The following is a 23,138-nucleotide window of genomic DNA, read 5'->3' as shown; positions in this document are numbered from 1 at the left end:
TTTATTTCGTGATTACTGAACAGTCGTCTGTGTTGTGTACACACGCTTTGCCGTAATTCCGGTTTTCTCACCATGTTTTTCTTCACTATAGCGAGTGTTAAAAATATTTTTTTTGAGAATGTTACGGAAAATATTAGATAGACATAGAGAGACAGTTTAGAACATTTATTTTGTTTTCTTAAGAATTTTACGAGTTTGATTGTGATTGGTTAACAGCATCTCTAGTCCAATAAGTAAAGACGTGCGGTTTGATATTATATTGGACCCAATCAAAGGGACATAGGTTTTCATTCTACTTTCTCACTCCTTAGGTATTTTATTTATTCATTTAGGAAACAAAATAGATACATCTCTATACAATGAAATTAAAAAAAAAAACATAAAATTAACACATTGGATATATGCATAAAAAGTTTCACTGATAAAAAATAAGATAAAAAGCAAAACAATACAAAACATTCATAACCGTGGCGGATAAGGGATACAGATTTATTTAGTAATTTACAAAAGCTTGCCAACGCTCGGCAAACTGATACATTGGTACATAAGGAAAAACAAAATACAAGATTTAAGGTGAACATTATAATACGAAGAGGAAAAAATCGAAGGGTTTTAAATTATAAAAAACTAAACGATAATTGATTTCAAAGTGCAGATATCAGAACCTAGCTCGTTTATCAGAATGCTCAATCTAGATTTTGATGAGTTTTAGCCAAAACGCGTTCTTCTGGAAGGAGGGACAAATAGGATGATGGGATGCATAGTGTTACTCGTAAAACTGTTTTAGGATATGCCGACAAACCTGACGGTCTGCTACGTGAATGGCTTCAGGGTTTTGTGACCAGATTTTGTGTCACTGGACCATCTCCTTAATAAACCTTTTTAATATTAGCTGTTAAGTAAATTGCAATTTAGAACTTCTTTGAATTCTAAACATGAATTTATACTATTTGCATATTTCGACGCTTCAAAGTGCAGTCATTAAACTTTAATTTAAAGTTTTGCAGTTAACTATTGTGTAAGTTAGAATTAAAATTATCTGTGATTTTTTTAAATTCATTTATTATATCCTTTGACTGCGCGATAATAATGATGCAAAAAAATTCGCGTATTTTCGAAAGCGTATTAAAAATGAAGATATAAATTATATTCATAAAACTAATAAGATTAGGTTTTGATACAAGTGTAAAATGTAATATATATTAAAGATCTAGAACTTAATTGGGAAAAGAAATAAGAATATTATAAATACTTAACAATTTATTAGATACATTAAATTAAAGTAATACGTTAATTTACGAAAAGTATTTTCTTTTTTTATAGTCCAGGCCTAGCGGTCTCACTCAGCTGGACATAGTTTTTAAAAACATTTTTGAAATATGTAAGGGATAATGTAGCGTCCTAGGTTATTACAAAAAAATGTTCCGTGTAATTAACTCTTATATGGCAAACCTTTCCGAATCTACGTCTAAGAATGATAGTGCCAACGTGGCAAGCCCAAAATATGTACAATTGAATTGTTAACAAATAGTAAAAATACATTTAGTTCTTAGGAAACTAGCGAAGATTGGCTGTACACCAAAACTGCTGCATTTCTGGGTATCATATTTGACAGAAAGAAAACAGAATATAGACTATAAAAACCATGAGTCTGGGCTGTATTTTACTTGATCTGGAGTAAGTCAGGGTTCGAATTTCGTACCCCTCGAAATCGTTCTTATTATTAACTTGCCGTCCTGAGTTCCAGAAGGTGCCTATTGTTTGCAGATGACCTGAAGGTTTAAAAAAAATTCAAAAAGTTCTGATTGCGAGCATCTTCAAAACGATATCTCGAAGATACCTGATTGGAGTAAATTAAATAGACTCAGTTTTGATGCTGCAAAGTGTTCCATCATGAGTTTTACCCGCTCTAACGTGCCTATACACAATAGAATCGGAATCTATCAAACGGGTGACGCAAATAAAAGATCTCGGCGTTGTGTTTACGCCGGACTTGATGTGTCGTGAACAAGTCGAGGACTTCATGAACATCACTACTGTGAGAGTCTTATATGATGCACTTGTGAGAAGTCATATGGAGCATAATTCAGCTTGTTGGGCTCCATATGAAATTAAGTATAAGGTGATGTCGGAGCGGGTACAAAATAAATTTTTGAGGCACATCTATCTTAGGATGTACGGTGTGTACCCCTTCATCCATTCATGTATGCGACCTTATTTATTCTTGGTTCTATGGGCTACTACGAGCTAAGAGTTATCCGAGAATTCGCGCTTGTAATATACTTAATAAAAGTGTTACATGGCAAGGACAGTAATTCGGCAGTACTTCAATACCTTAGCTTCTTCTTCTTCCGCCGTGTCCTTCATGTGCCCTCAGCTAGGGCTAACCTTCTGAAAAGGACACATATGATTAGGTGTATTAATTTAGTTAACGAAATACATAGAATAACGGACCTTTTTCATTGTCCGTTCAGTGTATGGTAGTGACGTGGCAAAAGTTCTAGTTAATTTTTTGTATTTTTCATTATGTAATTTTGTTTTTCCTCTTGTCAATTTAGGGTTAGGGCAGGAGTATTTTTATAAATAAATAAATAAAAAAAAGATTTTTTAATTCTGATCTAGAACATCACTTTTTGGCCGTATTTGGTACTAGATGGAAGCACTAAAATAGCTACCACATCTACGATTCGCGTTGTAAACAAAATCGTCTACCAAATATGTGAAAAATTTAGATAAAATCTATTCTTATTAATGTTTATTAAAGAAATAATGAAAATTGTGATGTACTATATCTTAAAATCTTAACATTTAAAGGTCACACACAGATTTTGAAACCTTCACAGACACACAGGATTTGAAACCTTAAATCTGATGAAAATTGCATCCAGGCAATTAACGTTATAGAGTACAGTTAGACAAATGTCATTAATGAAAAGACTTCGGAAGACGAGCTAGATTATGCAGGTATGTCTAATGTCTATCTAGGAAGATAGGAGGTATTGTGTTTATGCCTGCCCAAAAACAGCAGGCTCATCTGATGTTACGTAATGCCGCCCATGGACGATTCAGAAACGAGATTAACAGATAGAAACTAAGTTGGAGTCATGGAGTTACCATGTCAAAAACGTATTGGAAAACGAAGGTATTTCTTGCAATCGAAATGCGATTTATTGCAATGATCGGCTCTGAAATTGATTTCGGAGATATTTAACGTTTGCAAAGAATGATAAGATGGAGTCGGTGTCTTTTGTGACCTGTCAAAAGCCTTTGACTGTGTTCATCCCAATATACTGGTTGGAAAGTTTCAACGCTATAGCGTTGATGGCAAAGCTTCCAGCCTGATGAATTAATATTTAAAGGGAAGGATCCAAAGAGTGCATGTCAATGGTTCTTCCTCACCGGGTTCACAGTTCATAGTTCACAGTACTCAAGGCTCGATTTTCGGGACTTTCTTATTTCTGATTATACGACGGTATATCATCGGTACTTCTATTCAAAGTGAAAAGGAAAAACGTATTTTTGGACGATGTAAACAATTCTATATCTCGTATAACTGGTTTAATGTAAATAACTTATTGCTTAATGAGAATAAAACAAAATGCATTAGATTTATGACTACTATCGTTTTCGTTTGATTTCATGTTGGCAAAGCATAGCATTTCCGTAAATAATAGACTACTTAGATTTTATTATATTAGTGTTATTCTTGTCATCGAACACATTCAACCTTAAGTCATAAGTTCATTCAAATACACTTCGAACACTATTTTTTCTATGAAGGCAGTTAAGGGTCACAATATCATAAGGTATCCGAAATGCACATACTGTGTTGGCTGATCTTCTGTAGACCCGAAATCTGACATGAGTTGGTGCGTGATCTTGCCTAAAAAGAAAATTGATAATAAACCAGATCTAAAAAATATATTGTATTGTATTATTATAATATTCGTGATGAGCAGCACAAGCATACCGATCTTCTATCGTAAGAAGCGACCTTGTCATTGTTTTATTTATGTAGACGAACAGACTCCAAAGCCAGCAACCAGTTTAAGGTCGCTATTTTTACAAATCCGGTTCTTTCGGACTCCTAACGCAGGCGATAACGCATTTTTTTTTAAATAGACGATATTAATAGTCTATTTCTAATTGGTCTAGCGATCAATCTTCGATGTTTGGTGAATTTTGTATGAAGGGTGTTGTCCAATATCAAAACCCAAACTATTTTTGAGTTCGTGAAATCAGACATACCCTGGGTTAAAAGCAGTTAGCCAATAAAATGCTTTATAGGTATTTTTTTGGTCTTGGTAGTTTTGGTCTTATTCCCGGAGCTTTATTGATTTCCGAACGAAAGGTAAGTTTAATAATATAATATAATACGGTTTATGAATGCATGCAACAAGTCTACCTCCGAAGCGTTTATATTTTATATTAATAAATATAAAATTTAAGTAATAACCTCAAGTTAAACAATTTCAATATTAAATATGTAGTTCTTAGATTAGTTTAAGTTATCACTTCTGTCAGGTGTCCCGAGACGCACTCATTTTTTTTAATAAGGGGGGCAAACGCGCCTACTGGACACCCATTTTAGTAGGTGAGTTGCCGGCCTTTGTGGGAGGATTATTGTGTGTAAGTAAATGGAACACACACACTGCTGTTTTTCTCTTGTTTTATCTATATCAAAATAACCCTAACATTGTTATACAGTTGTATTTTGCACTCACATACTCAATACTTATCGTTACGTAATAAAAATCGCGATATTTGTAAACATAAATCTTTTATTGCTCCAACTGTAACATCCATTTTTATACGTTGGGTTCAAAAACCGTACGCACAATGCACGTAATACAAGGACAGGTTGGCTTTTTTATAAAAAATAAAAATGGAATATAAAATCCACGCAACTCGGTTCGTTGTGAATTTTTACATCCTTCGCCAGACGGTTGTGCGAGTGTATCGCGAGTTGAACGGTGAAAATGAAAATCGTGTTGTTTTTAATAATATTTGTGCATGGAAGTTATGGTATTATTTATAGACTTAACGGTAAGGAGATAAGTACAATTTTAATTAATAAATCTTCTAGTATGAGCATTTATTTATTTGGTCTATTCAGTTCGTTCCTACGAACGTTGTGAGTAATTTTCTAGAATTACAAAATAATAAAATATAATACTTTAATTATGTTAATATTTAAGTTATCGTTTATAAAAATTTATCTATTTATAAATAATATTTTGAAAAATTATTTTGGACAAATACCGATATTTTCTATATTGTAATGAAGTTTTAATTATCGCAAAGAAGCTTTATTTTTAATAAATTATTTATACCGTATATGGAATAAGATATTTGTTTCTTAAATAATATTAAAATTCAAAATTTGTAACAATTAAAATTACACGACCCGTAGCTCGTATCTACAATATCTCAACATCTAAACATCTGATATTTTTTGTAATCTTTAGTATATTTTTTTCCATTATAATTCTTGTTTCATACTTAATACACACTGTAATTAAAGCTGCACATTGTCTGTGATATTTGCATTTTTATTCGAGCACTACCTCGTAAGATAATTATCTAGTTTTTTTCTATTATGACAGGTTCTGCAATAGATCTGTCCAAATAAATTGCAAAAATATTTGGTGAATTCTGTCTAGACTAACAGTAGTCTCGAACAAGTTTACGTTTTTTATGGCAGTTTTTGCCGCGCAACAACAATATGTGGAACCAGCTGCCCACTGAACAAATTCGACTTGGGGTCCTTTAAGAAACAGCGCACAAATTCGTAAAAGGCCGGCAACACACTCATGAACCCTCTGGCGCTGAGAGTGTCCATGGGCGGTATCACTTAACATCTGTTCTATAAAAAATGTCACTAAAGCTTATCGTCAAAACTTATATGTAGCACATTTTTGCCTTTGCATTATTAATAATTTATACGCAAGGTGATCAGCCTTCTATACCTGACAGACAGCGGTGTCTATAATTAATTCATTCAAGACGAGATATGCAAACTATGAATTTCGTACGCTGTCATTCAATACGTTTTTGAAAATACACACCTAAGAAAAACTCACTGCCAGCCACTATTAAGCTAATAATTCATAATTGTAAAATATAGTTTTGATATGTAGGTATTCATAGATGGCGCTGGTCTTAAATAATGCTGGACATTTTTAATAACTCTGTAATCAATTGTGTATCGATAATTTAATATATTCATAATAGGAACTGTGATATTAGCTACAGACGTTCTTTTGACCATGAACATAATTTAGTGAACCTATTATATTTTATGATAGTGACAAATTATTCATATGGTGTATAAGTTATAAATTATGATCTAATAAAACAGAAAAATCATTAATACGCAACGTAGGAATATAATAATTACTAACTAATATTATAATACAATACTCTAGTTTATAAAATTGTAGTTTTTAAGATCTTTAGAATTAGTCAAATAAATTTGTTTTAATTTTTAATTATTTTTATTATTACTATGTAGTTTAAGAAAATTGTAAATTTATATATTTTATTGTTATGATTACAAGTAAATATACAGGCAAATAAATTTTATTAAAATTACAAGAAATAGTTTCACAAAATGGCTTTTCCGTGATGTTTGGACTTGAAATGAAAAAAATCCATATCCAGAGTTAAGTTCGGTGGCGGATATTGTAGGGATGTACAAATATATCTTGAATGAAACTTTGTTCAAACAAATTTTCATTAGTTAAGTGTCAACAGGCTTTAATCGTTTGAAATAAGAGCTTATAACTAACATACAATTAGGTGTAGTAGGATTGCGACGTTGGAGTAACGAAAAAATAACTTGACTTATTTATGGGTTCTTAAATCTAAATGACACTTTTATTAGCTACAAAGAATATAAGTGTAGTCGACCTATTGGATACTATCGAAAGCGTGAATTTTATCTTACTAACATTTGGGGATAATTGCTAACTATTGGTTTGCGCTTCTTATTATTAACTAAAATATATAAGTAATTTAACTCATGTTAAACATGACTCCAGATAGGATTGATTTTTTGCATGCCTATTTTTTCCAAAATGACAAAGACTGGGGCTATGTCAGTACACGTAATATTTTTTCTGCGAGGGCATAATTCAAAACTCTCGTTAAACGTAAATTAACGAATAAAGCTTGACGATTATTTAAATGGATCCTAATCCTTGGTATTTATTGGCTCTAGTGCAAATATGGCCTGCTCTGCCTTACAAACAATTTGCATCACTTAAAACTTTATCATTCCAAACAGTGGCAGAGAGTTTCTTTATAGTTCTTCTTTCCCGCTGTCCTCTCCTGACATGTGAACTGGTAGTGAATATAAGTTTAGAATCAATTAAACATATTGACGTTCATAAGTATACCTGGTTAACTATATAAGTAAAGTTATTTTGACTTTAAGTTTAAGCATATTTATAAAACCATCTGTCGCTCTGACACTCTTAAATGTTCGCAGGGATGCCATCGCATACTATTCAATGTGCACACAGATTCTTCAAGTACGGTGTGTTTGTTACGCACGGCTTCTGTGTGTAGTCTAAGCTACTAGACTAATAACAAATAAAAAAATACACTTTATTTACAACACTTTTTTAAATAAATTCAAATTGTTTTATAGCGTTCTGTTATTTTTTGTTTATTGTGAGATAAATTGTTTTGTGTTTAATTACGGGTTTAATTGTTATTAGACTTGATTTAAATATAAACACTTTGATGAATAATATAAAGATATGTTCACAGTGACCTCACAAATATTTGGGAGAATAAAATGAGTGAAAGATGTCTATTATTATATAATTCATTATTTCCTAATACACAACCTAAAAGTAAATGATATAAGTAAATTAATGGAATTTCGGATTTATGAATATGGATAAATTCCCTCATTAATAAAAACTTCGTTTAATTGTTCCCCTTTAACTTAAGTACTCACAGCGTAAAGTCCATTTGACAGAAAGAGACGGAGGAGTACTTTAGTTAAAACAGTGCAAATAGGTTTAGTTTTTATGAGGTCTTATGAAGTCTAAGTGATCCAGTCAGCGATTCACACAATACCTTTAAAACTAATTCAATTGTATATTTTGTAGGAATCTATGTTATAAATAAAGCGTGTGGTCGAAAAGAAATCGTTTTACTATTTATAAACTTAAACTCAGTATCATTTTAAACAAACCATTATAAATAATAACATCAACAAAACCATCAAAACGTTCATGACTGTGTTAGTTAGTTGGTATTTTATTTTATTTTTAAGTGGTATATTAAAAATAAATTAAAAATGTTGTTGCCAGCGAAATTGCAGGAAATGTTTCAATTGCAATATTTATCTACAAATATACAGCAGTATAATTAAATATAAATAAATTATGCCAGAGACCCATTTATTAATAATTATGAAACGTAAAACCTCCATACTTCATATATTTATAACGCTAAGAACTTACTACTACAATGCTTACTATAAACTGTTACGTGACTTTCAATGAAATGAAATGAAACTTACAAAAAATAGGACACTTGAAACATAAACCAATAGTAAGCATAGTCATCTATGATAGCAAAAAATTAATAAAAATAACACTGTGATTTAATTGGTATATTATGCATACAATAATGTTAAAAAGTAAGGAAGTTATTGAATTATGTAAAACTAATGACACAAGCTAATGAATTTGTCGGGAAGTTTGAAGCGTTTATAAGACCGAAAAACATATTAGGTAGGTATGTATATTGAAATGTACCTATCAGTTCTATGCTCTATTGGCCGTAGGTGATTCACAAAGGATTTGTTTTAAAACCTAAAACATAACGTATAATTTCCATCAGGAAATATATTCTAAACGATTCGTTACCAGAAAAGTAAACTAAATTAAATCGCAGTTAACCAACTGATAGATCAAAAGAAAAGTTCCTGAACTTTAAGAGGTGAACGAACCAAATTCCTGGAACCGGGAGCATTTGCATGTTTCTATTATTTCAATGTAATGAAAAGAGCCTTGATTTTATCTGTGACACGACTTCCTCTAAAGCCGGAAAGTGTTTTGCCCTTTCACAAGGAAAACATTGCAAATTACTAAAAGGCAATTTGACTCCGAAAAAATTTTAATGACTCCAAACTAAAGCCCCCATGAATCAATAACTAAAACACGTTTTTTCCTCAATTCGTTGATTTTGAGGAAAAAGAGGATGTTTTTTTTATAACTATTGGCGCCTTCTATACTAAGATGATGAACTTTGATATTTGAATTTTAGACAATCTTTACCTCTACACAAAATTTAGGAATAGCTGAACGACAAATAATATATTTAACCACATGTTTAAATGAACTGTAATGTTTTAGATTCAATGTACGACCGAATGCCTTCACTACACAAGATGGACAACTACGAAGAATGTTTGGAAAATAGCACAAACCGGTACTGCCTAGTACACTTCACGCTCGTATCAGAGGAACCAAATGACCTTTTGTATATGATCCAGGTAGAAACAATCTATTATATACAGTCTAAAAACAAGTAAATTATCCGCTTACGCAGTATTTTTCGGTGACTCACGTAATATATCGCATTCCTTTCGAACGCACAAATTCTTTAATATTCCGTTATAGTACTTTAAAGACATCTATGTAACAATATTTTAAATCCATTTGTTTTTACTTCAAATACCTATCCTAGAATTAATTCCTTAATATTATTATATACAACTATTACATAGCCTGCCTGCGTCGATTACAGGTGCCAAAACAGTTGAGAGAAGAGTTTAAGAGACGTTTGGCGCGCTTTGTATAAATATAGTGTTGTATTGTTGGCGTGTTTTTTTTGTTAAATTACTTCAATGAATAATATCATTTTTATTGTTTTCTTTTTTGTGTTGCGTAACTGATAATAGTCAGTGCACTGAGATTAATTTTAGGTAAATAAATGATTCGGTGGGGGGAAAGGACAATAACCCTCTAGATAAAATAAAATCGAAAAATGAAACTCTAAAAATTGGTACATTTAATGTCAGATCATAAGGGTCAGAGATAAGATACATAGAAATATTATACCCACTAAAAAAAGTAGGAATAGATATATTTGGTGTAGCGGAAGTCAGAAAAATGGGATATACTATCGAAGAACATGATAATTCTCTCAAAGAAAAGATGGATCAACGAAATAAGAAAACACTTTTTAAACGGATTGAATTATTATTAGGTCCTTACATATGAAATTGGCGTTTTGTCACACTGGCCACTTTGACCTCAAATACCTCCTCTTTGCTTAGGAATTTCAAATTTGTACAGCTATTTACTCGTATACTTATTTGTGCTTCGATGACCGTCATTCATTTGTTTTTTTCTGTTTGCGTCACTCATTTTACAAAATGGAAAACTTAAAGTATCGCATTATTTACGAGTACGAGTTCCGCCGTGGCACTAGTGCTGCGGAAACGACTCGAAGGGTGAATGATGTGTATGGCGGTCATGTTGCAAAAGAAAACACAGTTCGTTTTTGGTTCCAACGTTTTCGTTCTGGAAATTTCGACCTGCAGAACAAGCCCCGTGGACGGCCTGAGACCCAAGTTGATAATGAAGTATTGAAGGCTATTGTGGAAGCGGATCCATCGCAAACCACGTCCGAGTTAGCTGCAGGCTGCGGTGTTAGTGATAAAACTGTTTGAATTCACTTGAAGCAAATTGGGAAGATTAAAAAGCTTGAAAGGTAGGTACCTCACGAATTGACTGAAGCAAACCGGCAAACGCGCGTCGACTGCTGCGTTACATTACTGAACCGGCACAATAATGAAGGTATTTTAAACCGAATCATTACCTGTGATGAAAAATGGATTCTTTGCGATAATCGGAAGTGCTCAGCGCAATGGTTGGATCCTGGCCAGCCAGTCAAATCCTGCCCCAAGCGAAAATTAACCCCAAAAAAGTTACTTGTAAGCGTTTGGTGGACTAGTGCCGGTATTGTTCATTGCAGTTTTCTCAAATCTGGCCAGACTATTACGGCTGATGTCTATTGTCAGCAATTGCAAACCATGATGGAAAAGCTAGCGACTAAACAACCTAGGCTGGTCAATCGCTCCACGCCACTGCTACTTCACGACAACGCTAGACCACACACTGCACAACAGACGGCTACCAAATTAGAAGAGCTTCAATTGGAATGTCTAAGACATCCTCCGTACTCCCCGGAACTTGCTCCAACAGATTGCCATTTTTTTCGAAATTTGGACAACTTCTTGCAAGGGAATCGCCTCAATCGCCAAATCGCCTTCACATATTTTATTGATTCCCGTCCGACTGTTTTTTTTAGTAAAGGGATCAATGAACTACGTATGAGATGGCAAAAGTCATACTTTGATTAATTAAATATATTATATTTAAAAATATTCGACTTTTTGTTCCTTCCATGCAAAACGCCAATTTCATATGTAACCAATATTATAAACTTATAATTATTTACATAATTTTTAATTTAAAATTTTTACCTTAACAGTGTTTTTAAATTTAATATTATATAAATAATTATACGTTTATAATAATAATATCTATATATAATATATAGTAATATCTATATATATATATAATAATATATAGCTTCAATGCGTTTAAAAAGTGTTTTCTTAATGTGTAAAAGCTATGTTAACAAAAGACAATACTATATCAACGAAATAAATCAAGTAGCCAGTAGAGAATGGAGCAGAAAAGCATGGAGTGAACTAGAGGAGGCATGTACCCTACATGGGGTTCCATTAGCATAGTCTTTTTATGAATAGTTATAAGATAAAAATGTTCTTTAAGGTTGTTGGAAATAAATGGCCTTTATTATTATTATTAAATGTTTCGGTCTAATATTACTTTTACGTTAATAGATCAAAATCTATTACGTTACCGCAATTTGTTTATATTTTCAGGAATACTCAATGAAAGAAACTACTCGTTTAAACTATACCCAACTGAGATATGGGCTGTGCCTGAAACATAAGTGTGAAAATTATAAAGGCGATAAAAGTATTACTTCAAGAGATCATCTTGGGACATGTCTCAACGATACGTTCTCGAAAAACTACGGATTAAAAACAGTGATCACAGACGTTACTTGCAATGCAATTCAACGTGAGAGCTTCATGAACTTCGATATAGGAGATGTGGGTGTTGCAACGGCGTTATTTTTAATCTTAGCGTTAAATATTATTGGAAGTATATATGACGCTTTTAACGTAAACGAAAAGCATCTAGGTAAGTTAAAACAAATTGTGCCTAATTGTGTATATTGGTACGCGCGTGGTTACCGCCTCCATTGTCTTGCTGAAACCATAATTACTAAAATTCAATTGAGAGTTTGTTGAATCTGCAGTAAATTCAAACGATCTAAATAAGTCTAGATATGGAATAATCTTCTTTAAGTTTATTTTAAAATAATTTTAGTTATATATATTTCAGATCAAAAGTTTATTTTGTGCTTCTCAATTCGACAAAACTGGAAGAGGCTATGTTCATGTTCAGACTCTGGCGATGAAATGAGACCGTTTCAGATTTTGTATAGCATAAGGTTAGTTACTATAAAACTTCAGTATAATTAAAATCTGCTATAACGAAATCCGTGAATACTGAGGCAATCCTAAAGTGAACTAAAGCTCTTTCAAACTTTCAGTTTTTTAAAACATTATAGACAACTAAGACTGTTAATTAACGTCATCTTACTTTAAGCTACGTAGTAGTGTTTTAGAAAAGAAGTCTACATGATTATTAGCCCTGATTATTGTATAGACTATTTGACTATTGTATGTCGAAATCAAAAATGTCCCAATACTATTGCATTGATTTTACGACTTTTTTCATTTCAGGTCATTAATTATTATAGGAGTGATATCGTCACATGTTTTATTACCCTTTCTTCTCATAGGAGAGGAAACGAAAGGGATGGAAGACGTAAGTTTAATTAGTTTGTATTTAAACTATGTCAGTTAGTTAGCGGGCAGATTGTTATCTCCTACCGTTTGAACGTTTTGCTCATCGTTCACACTTGATTTAGCTGTAATATTTAATTTGTTGTTATACTAGGCTCCCAATATTATTAAAAGTTTGTTTGTTGTTTACAAGATTTTAGTTGGCATCTTGTTGACAGTACCATTCCTAGAGCTGGTGCTTTCCTCTCTCAGCGTTTAAGCAATACAGCATTAAGGGTAATCAGTCAGAAGGACCAAAGTTTTTTTTTTCGTTTTGTTAATTATTAATTTTGTTTGTTCTTTGATATCGCTAACATCATTGTGAATATATAGGAAGTAACTTTCTATTGTTTTCAGGCCTACCTCAATCCAATTCAAGCGATGTTTCTAAGTGGGCCACTGCTGATACAAACATACTTTGTGATGTCAGGCTTTCTGTTGGCCTACAAAATGCAAATACAGTTCAAAAGGAATAATGTCAACTTATTATTTTTACCACGCCTGTTATTCTTCCGTTGGTTGAGGTAAGTAAATATTTTTAACACTAACAATTTATAATGTTAGTTAAAAAACAAACAAGTAGTCGTTATAAAATTTAATTATAAATACTTTACGAAGGACAGTGAGTTTAAAAATAATAGTGGATGTAGTGGTATTTTATAACCTTACTTTATAAATTGAATATATGTAAAATAAATTGATTGTTTTCTTTGCACTATACATTATTACTTAGCGAACTCTCTTGTGGGGCTTTTTTTAATAAAACGGGCGAAACGGTCAGATGGATCATCGGATATTAAGTGAGACTGCCGGCCATGGCCACACAGTCAGTAGGCTAGATACGACGTTGCTGGCTTTTGTTAACATCAACGACAAAATAATCATGGAATTAGGCAAATATATTATATAATTCCTTGAGTTAGAAACGCGTCTGATGAACAGTGATGGGTTCCATTCCCGACTTTACATTAGAAACGAAAAATGTCTCAGCCTCATTCATAGCCAACTAGTGAACTGTGGAATCGAAACCTTCTCTCAAAGATACGACCTCCATTTGTTCAAAGTAAGAGTTTACTACTCTCTCAAAAGCCTGCAAAGACTAATACTGTATGGCTGCGATGACTGTTCTTTTTGAGCGTCCCGTAGGCTCGTATGTCCCCCAATTCTTTAAAAATAAATCATTAATTAAGTATACAAACTGCTGTTTGCGATTATAACGTAATTTATAATTAATTAAATACTAAACGATATATACGATAAACGAAGAATTGTTATGATTCATTTTTACAATATTATGTGTATTAAATCTTATCCAGCTCTCTGCAGATAGTTTTATATGGCCACAGAACTTAGATTGTACTTTTTCCTTATAGTTAAAATGGCTGTACGGTAAAATTACCGCTATTATTCCTTAACAACTAATGAATTAAGATAAGAGAAGAAGTAAACCTTTAAGTTAGATAAGATTCCTAATGAATATCATCCAAGGAAGAACTCTATCTATGTGAAAGATGGAATACACTCGGTAGCTATGCCCTGAAGTTCAACCTCAACATCCATCCCTTTATTTATAAAAATAGGTAATTTTATTGTTTCAGATTAACCCCTCCATACGCAGTACTGCTGGCTTTTATGGCCACATGGTTGAGATTTTTCAAAACAGGACCATTTTGGGAGGTTAGTACTAAGTTTGCAAACGGTTCGAAAAGAATTAGTATTTTGGATGTGATAATGTTGGAATTGAACAAGATTTCAGTGATGATCTGTTTATGCTTATAATGTGTACACAAATTTATCTCCAACTATATATTTACATATATTATATGTATTAACCACGACGAATGTAAATTGGCACTCGCCTCTAAAACATTTCCGCATATATATATATATATACCTACCTATATATATATATATATATATATATATATATGCGGAAGGTACCTACCTTTAAGTAGGAATGGCACAGGACAAGACACACTTCACGAGACTGACGGCCAACCTTCAATAATGAAGAGGCACCAAAAGAATTAATTTCTAACATTATCAAACATCTCTTAATTTACTAACATTTGGCAATTAGCAATTATGGAGAAAACTAAATGTATGGTTGTCACGCGGCTGGATGAGTTCTTAAAAGAAAGTCAAACATTCAAATCCGAGAAGGAAAAGACCTTACATTTCTATGGAGATAACCCACGACCGTGTGAAAGCGCGTTAACGTTTCTTTTAAATTCTTCAGATCTCAGCTGGCGTGGAGGTAGCTGATTGTCGGAATCGATGGTGGTTTAATATACTATACATTAACAACTACATATATCACTCACAGTGCATGCCGCACAGCTGGTAAGATCAGACAAAGTAATTAATAAAAAAAACTAAAATTTTAGATAATGAGACGAAGGATTTTATAAATTAACGCAAACTAGAACTAGACAAAACGTAACTGATTTAATACGATTGACTCAATTACTTCCCGTAACTTGTTTCATAATAGTTAAGCGTTACAGCCCAATTTGATATTATTTAAATGGTATTTAACATGTTTGTTGATATATGAGATTTAAAGAAAATTTCCATGTGTCTCACCAAGCGGAGAGAAGGAACATTTTGCATTAAACTTGCAGCTTGCTTATAATTGACTATACAAATATAATCTTTGAAAACACAATAACATAACGGGTTCGTAGCACAAGTTTCTTCGTTTGCAATGGCGCTGGAAAGATTTATATAAGTTTATTACTAGAAGCTCATCTTTGCCCATTACGGCAGAGCTATGTTCGCCAAAACATTTCGAGATGAACTCTCAAGGCCATTTAGACTAACAGCAAGATTCCATTCAAAATAAGAAAATTGATTATCTTTGTATCCTTAACGCGCCGTTGATTTTTGTTTTTAACTGCCGACTTCCACCCAATGTTTTTGTTAGTGCCGTATGAGGATACTAAAGATCCGAGATCCCATATTAAGCTACAGGTTTAGAAATAATACAACGTAATCTTACAGGTATATAGCAGCTGACATGCAGTTGTACGTCCTAGGTGCAGTACTGTGTCTTATACTTAGATATATCAAGAGACCAACATGGATTTTATTGCCGCTGTTTCTTGTCGGTCTTTTGGTGCCAGCGATCCACACTTATGTGCAGGATTTAGATCCAATGCTTCTATTGAAACCGACGTAAGTTTTACTGTTTGGATGAGGTACATAAGGTTCTTCAGGTTAACACCGCTTGTTAAGACAGCGATGCGTCATGTAATGGTTTATTTTAAAAATACTGGGATTTGACTTAACAAGTTCATTGTCGGTAGTAGGTATCGGATTAAATACGAATCCAAAAGTCACATTGTATATACGTCCCAAAGTTCTGTCATAAATGCTATAATGATAAAAACAAAAGTACTTATCAGTTTTTAACTTATAAATTTATAGCAGTATATATATTATATTTATTAAGGAATAGAAATAGCATAAAATGATTCGAAATGACCTCCCTTATTCTTAGTACAGGCTCTTAACCGCCGCAGCCAGTCGTCTATCGTCGTCGTCGTAGGGGGGGGGGGGTTGTCATAGACCTTCCTCTCTAAGACCTGTCATTTTATACTCCAAAGGATTAAGGTCCGGAGTGGAGGATGGCCAACCTCGTGTCTAATTAAGTCGATGTTTTGACGCTCAAACCAGGCTTGAGTGGTGTGTGCAGGCGCAGAGCCCTACTGTAACACGACGTGATGTCCCGCAAATAGCGCGCTGAGCAGGTCTTTGACAAGCCGATCCAAAACCGTCTCTTGGTACACTTTTGCACTGGTTTTGATCCCTTTTCGCAAAAATGAACCTCAGTTGGCCCGTAATAGGACACTCCCAAGCAGACCATTACTGTTGATGGATGATGTCAATGTTGCACCATCGTAAATTTATTTTCTGCTTCTTCAGAACTCCTAGCGTACACTATTATTCTTTTTATTGAACTTCTGTACAGCATCGAAATTTTTTTCGTCCGTAAACAGGAGATCACGGTGTCGGTTTTCGCGAATCGCTTTAACAACACCCGCGATTTTTTAAGCCTTATTCCTTTTAGACGAGCATTAAGTAAGTGCCCATTTTTTATGATCGTAGACCAAAATCTTCATTTAAAACCTTTTTTACTGTTTTCTTACTGACACCCATCTGTAAAGCCACCAACTTCTGTTTTCGGAAAGGATTTCTTGCTATCCGCGCATTGATAGCTTTGATTGTGCTGGTGTCCTTGCGGAGCATGGCCGGCCAGTTCTTTTCTTGTCCTTAAAACTGAAGACTTCATTGTACCTATCAATTGTACCTTAGTCCAGTACCTAAGCGTTATATTCAAATTTTTGAGCAACTTGAAAATGGTGCTCGGCGAGTGGCCACAGCCGTACAATGCAATAACACCTATTCGGTTTTCTTTCAATGTCCACTCCATTGTGAAAACATACGGAAAGTGATTGTTTTTTTGTTTTAAAACAATAGTCAACAATTTTTTAAAACCATGTTTAAAAATAATGTGCCAGTGACGGATCTTTGGGACCAACTACGTACAAATAAATTGGAGTTGATTTGATTTATTAAATTCTAGATATTTTATCCTTGAGTTGCAAAAACTAGTTAAATAAATAATGTTTCTGTCAATCCCTAAAGTAATACCGACCTCTACAATCGTAGGAATGTCAACTATTTGTTTGCTTATGACGAACATGCGATTTGAAGACCTTTAATTATTCGATAAATAAATCTTTGTTTATTTGTGTCATTTAATATTACTGATAACTTTTTTAATACCAAACCATAATACAGAGTATAGTTTTAGTTAAACCATTTCTGTTTATCTATACAGAGGCTGCGGTACCTTCTTCGATAGCGATGAAACATATAACGAGGTGTACAAAAGAGGCCACACGAACATTGTCAGTTTTATAATCGGATTAAGTACGGGATACATACTTATGAATATTTGGAAGACAAAAGTTGCATCTATCAAAAGATATAAGGTAAGTCACAATCAGCTTTGTTCATAAACGTACCTTTACACTAACCATGGTCATTTAGACTTCTAAAGATGGAGGTTTACAATTGAATGCATTTGTTTTTTATATATGTTAATGTTTTTGTGTTCGTGGTCCGAGGTTTGGAGCAAATGAAAAAGAGAATTTAATTAAGTAAAATCTTAATGCCCCTTATATCATTAAACTTTACAATATTTAATACATTATCTATCTTGTGTATACATTTAATGTATATAAAAACATTATGTTTTTAAATTCACGCAGGTTACGCAAAATTTACTGTACTTTCAAGGGTATTTGTTTACTTAAGTCATAAAATATAGTATTAGTAGTAGTTGCAATCAAAAATCGTTAGCCTTATTGAATTTCATTGATGTTCCAACTAGCTGTCCCCGCGAACGAACGAAAAACCTTCCTCTGCGTTCAAGGAAGAAATAAATAAAATTGCTCGAATTTCTCATTGAATTTTGGGCTTAGCAACAAATTTTGCTATTCATTAGTATTGATATAGATAAATAACTATTGGGAATTATTTTAAACTTCTAACAATCATATGGAGTGCTCATTTAAAGCGATAATTAAGTTTTTTCGAGGATTTAAAAAAAACCTGTGAGGTCTTCTCGATCGAATTAATGTTCATTCAGTCACGTTTTATTTGAACGGCAAATAAAACCTATTTGCCATTTAATAATATATTTTGCATAGTTCAAAGCGGAACTCCATTATTTAAATAAAACTGGTATATATTACGCGTGTTAATCGTTATTGAATTTTAGATTATGAAAATGTTCCAATATTGCGTATTGGAAACGTGTTTTTTATTGTGTAGCTGCCCCCGCGAACTTCGTTTCTCCTTAATGTGGTTTTAGTTAGCCTTAATACGAAAGAATAATTTCACTGTATTATCGTCGCTATAATTTGAATTTGATTTACACTTCGGTCTAAGTAACACGTGGTTTGCTAACACCAAAAATTAAAAAAAGTAGAAATAATTGAATTTCACGGTATTTCGTTTACTACAAAATAAATTTAATTTATACTTTAGCCTCAATAACACGTGGTAATCATGATATTGAATTGTAGCTTATATGACACGTTTGTCGGTTTACCATAGCAGTGCCATCTATTGATTACTATGTATCTATATATAGATCGATATAAATTGTTATAATCTTTTCATTATAAATCACAAATACTTGTACAGTGTTTTAGAACGATTATACGAACGATATATACTGGCATATAGACGAATTCGTTTATTTTCAGAAATATTTCTTCCTACTTTGGTTCATCATTCCCATCGGAGCAGTCTTCATGTATATTGGAGGTTCGTTGTTCTACAGGGACGCGCCCCGGGACTCGGTTTATGTACGAACTATATTTGCGATGATTTCAAGACCTTTCATGGGGTTTTTGGCTAGCTTTTTTATGTTAGGAATGATTATGAAAATTGAAAGTAAGTAATTAGTTTTAGTCTAAACATATATAAATACTAAATGTATAACAAGTAAGGTAACTCTCTACAAATCTGAGTCACAGACTGAATGAATTTCTTTGTTCATTATTTTGTATAGACATATAGATGTTCAGCCTTGTATGCCATACGTAGTCAACTTTTTGGTATGAGTCATATTGCGCGTAAAATAGTCAAGTTGTTAACAATAGATCTGTATATTTGCACCGTATAGAAGTCATCTGTCTCTTTTCATCAAAGCGTAAACACAATTAGACAGAAGGAGTTGAAAAGATAATGTAAACAAATATAATTAGACTGTTTTTATAAATATATATGTCAAAAAAAGCAAATGTCTTGTAAGCAACGGGTGTTTGGTTAGATTGAACTCATTGCTTGAAGATAGTAATAGCGTAAATAATAACAAATAATAATATTGCACTGTATATATATAATAGTATAAAATAAAACATGTTAACCAAGGTTCTGATGCGGTTAGAATTGTATCGCTCAGTTATACGTATTGTATAGCAATATCATAAAATATAACAACAAAATAAATAAATTAAACCACTGTTTAGATATTTTTTTAACACGATCTAATAAAATTTACAAATAACCAAAATTATGACAATAAAACAACTTTACATTTATACCACTTGTATTTTAATAAGATCTTAAATAAATATGTCCATAGTAGTTTCAAATTTAAACAAATTAAACATATACGCACAGCTCGTTGAACGAGTTTCGAGAACAAGAAACAAAACAAACATTATCTAAAGGAGAATCTGTAAACTGTGAGGATGTGTAACTATTTTATAGATTAATATCAAAAACATATAAAAATATATTAAAATTGTCGTCGTTTACTCATTCCCTAGGTCTAACATCAGCAATATTTTCCAAATTCCCTCTAGAAAAACCAACCTAGGAGTCCAGGCAGGCGATTTTAACACATTGAACAGTGCTTATCCGGAGCTGGATATATCTCGATTCGCTGTTTTGCTGCTTTTTTTCTGCTGTACCAAAAATTTCTGCTAATTTTATTGTGTGTTATTTTGTCTTGTATATGTTTTAATTGTATGTTTAATTTTTTTTGAAACACTTATGTTTACTTCAATTGTCATACATTTAAGGTGTATGTGGTAAACTTTAATAAATAAATAAAAATAAAATGTAAATGGCTTTAAAACTGCACATTATAAGCCCGGAAGAATAAATTATAAAATTAAAACTGCTGTACTATGGCGACGACCATAACAAGTTCACATTTAATGAAAATTATCATTTTGTTAATGAGAATAAAGTTCTAAACACTTTAGATAAAAAAATAAAAGAAACAATTAAGATCCAAAAATTGCTGCAAAATCGAAGCTGAATGCACCATCAGAGTTGGGGCGGGGCTACTATTAGGTTTACTGACCTTTGACATTATTTGACTAAGAACCTTGGATAAAAGATATATTTATAGTTTACCTCAACAACACGTTATTGACCTTTGACATTGATTTTTTGCCTCTTATTTTATAAAAAATATTGAGCAGGTGTTAAGTGCTTGAGATTAAAAAAATATATAATTATTTTTAGATGGGATTTTTAATTTAATTTTTTTTTTATTTTAGGTCTAAAAATAAATGATGATTCATTAAAAGATCACAGTATCATACGTACTTGGCGGCATCGAGCGAAAGGTATATAACGAAATTATTTTTATTTATTTATATTGTAATGCTTTTTTAAGGGTAGGCAGAGACATACGAGTTCCACTTGCTACGGTCCTAACACACCTCTCGCTTTATCCAATTTCATGACATTTAACTTCCTCCTTATCTAGAACGTTCTGGATTTGGTCGAAGTGCGTACGACCGACCACCGATTTCCGAAACCCCTTTTCATGCATCCGTTCTCCATGGCCTAGACACCTAAGCGTACCCTTTCGTATCCTTGTCATTACGTCCTCTTTTAACCCACACTGCTCACGTTTCTCATTACTTACACACACACTCACGCACACTCACTTCTTAACGCTCTCATTTGCACGGTATTGAGAAGAATACTCTCATAAGAATAAGGGTCTGTTTCACAATATACGGATAAATTACCACATAGCTATGCAACACATAAATTATTTGGAAGATAAAAATTCCGAATAAGAAACTTCGCGTTTCATCGGACTCATAACTTATGATGGACTTAATGTGACGAATTGCGCTGACAGTCGTGAAACGTAACAATAGTGTTTATCCTACCAATAAGTAATAAATAGCTTATTTGGAACTTATGTAGAACTTATCCGTACATTGTAAAACTGGGGGTCTGTTGAGGCTGTGTTTGAGTAGAAAGATTTCTATCTAAATCTAGATTTTTATTAATATCATAATAATTGTTTTGTATACGCACGTAATACAAAAGTAAAAGTAAATCATACGGTATTTGTTCATAAATTGTCTGATTTCCAGATTTTCTCCGCGTGATAATGAATTGGGATGGATGGATGATACCAGGGAAATTGTCCTACTGCGTATACTTAATACACTTCCCTATCATCAGAATCACCACATCGGTGATCACTACACTAATTCCTTCATCGCCGCTTTATATTGTGAGTAGTGTGTCTGATATTTAACTTTTAAAATTGTTAACGATGTGCTGCTTGTTAACAATATATTTGGTGATAATGTAGATTTCATGAGTGACTTATGTTATGGTTTTTAAGCGTTAATAGAAGAAATGTGTCTGTCGTCTCCTTCTCTCAAATTGTAATTACGCTGTGATGAAAAGATATTTCTAAATCATTGTCAATGGCCATACAACCCTTTACAAATAATCATGAAACAGTAACCTAAAAAAGTTGTAGCGCCACTGATTTTTTTTTATTTTTTTTATCATATAAAACATTTATCTTGCAGATCGCAGCATTGATTGTTCTCACTGTAGTATCGTTCATATTAGCAATTCCTATATCGTTAATGGTGGAGATTCCCTTTATACGTCTCATCAAGGAAAGGTCTAGAAAAACGCTAAAGAGTAGAGATGGAATAACTACACGACTGTGAAAAAAGAAATTTCCTTATGTAATTAATATTGACGGAGTCTTTTAACTAAATATTAATGCATATGCTTCTGGTGATCTGAAGATCTTAAAAGATTTCAGAAGGTGGTTTAAAAGTGACTTTGCTTCTTGTATATGCATTTTGTTTAGGTAATTTTTTAGATATATCACTCCCGAACAAAAATACAGTGTGTATTTAAAAAGGTCTAGATTGTCAAGACATATTTACGATAAGATTTAAAACGTTTCTGAAGATGAAGAAAATGGAATGTAAATGAACTAATTGCGTTAAAATTGTACTTTGTAATCATTTTTGAATTACGTTTATCAACTAGTTTTAAGAGCTGCCAATATATACATATTTTTACACATTACACGATGCTCCTCTTGTTTTCTCAATGGCTTAATTAAAATGTTCGCAGTACCAAATTTTTTTTGATGCTTAAGATATTATGTATGTGTTTGTGTTTGTAGATAGTATCGTGTATATTTCCACCACACTATAAACTATGTATATATACAGGCATTGTGTACTACGAGTAACATAAAATCCTAATATTAATTTATATGGACAACATAATGTACTACATTTAACAGCGCCTAGCAAAATGCATGAGATCACACCCGCGTCTCATTGCG

At 32.7% G+C, this 23,138-nt stretch overlaps 1 protein-coding gene across 1 annotated transcript; it reads left to right on the top strand.

Annotated features, from left to right (window-relative positions):
* The first annotated feature begins 4,931 nt into the window (after positions 1 to 4,931).
* LOC123715313 (nose resistant to fluoxetine protein 6-like) lies at positions 4,932 to 22,631 on the top strand. Its single transcript, XM_045670274.1, has 14 exons — positions 4,932 to 5,046; positions 9,378 to 9,517; positions 11,942 to 12,266; positions 12,471 to 12,579; positions 12,875 to 12,959; positions 13,334 to 13,500; positions 14,575 to 14,653; positions 15,216 to 15,319; positions 15,980 to 16,153; positions 17,823 to 17,976; positions 19,258 to 19,447; positions 21,070 to 21,138; positions 21,907 to 22,049; positions 22,357 to 22,631. Exons 1-14 carry the CDS (start codon positions 4,980 to 4,982, stop codon positions 22,501 to 22,503), a joined length of 1,953 nt encoding a protein of 650 aa, XP_045526230.1. The 5' UTR covers positions 4,932 to 4,979; the 3' UTR covers positions 22,504 to 22,631.
* Positions 22,632 to 23,138: the final 507 nt, after the last annotated feature.

The sequence above is a fragment of the Pieris brassicae genome, chromosome 10 (genome assembly GCF_905147105.1).
Source record: "Pieris brassicae chromosome 10, ilPieBrab1.1, whole genome shotgun sequence".
Taxonomy (NCBI): Eukaryota; Metazoa; Arthropoda; class Insecta; order Lepidoptera; family Pieridae; genus Pieris; species Pieris brassicae.
Note: the sequence above shows the minus strand (reverse complement) of the source record. Positions and strands in the feature narration are given on the sequence as shown.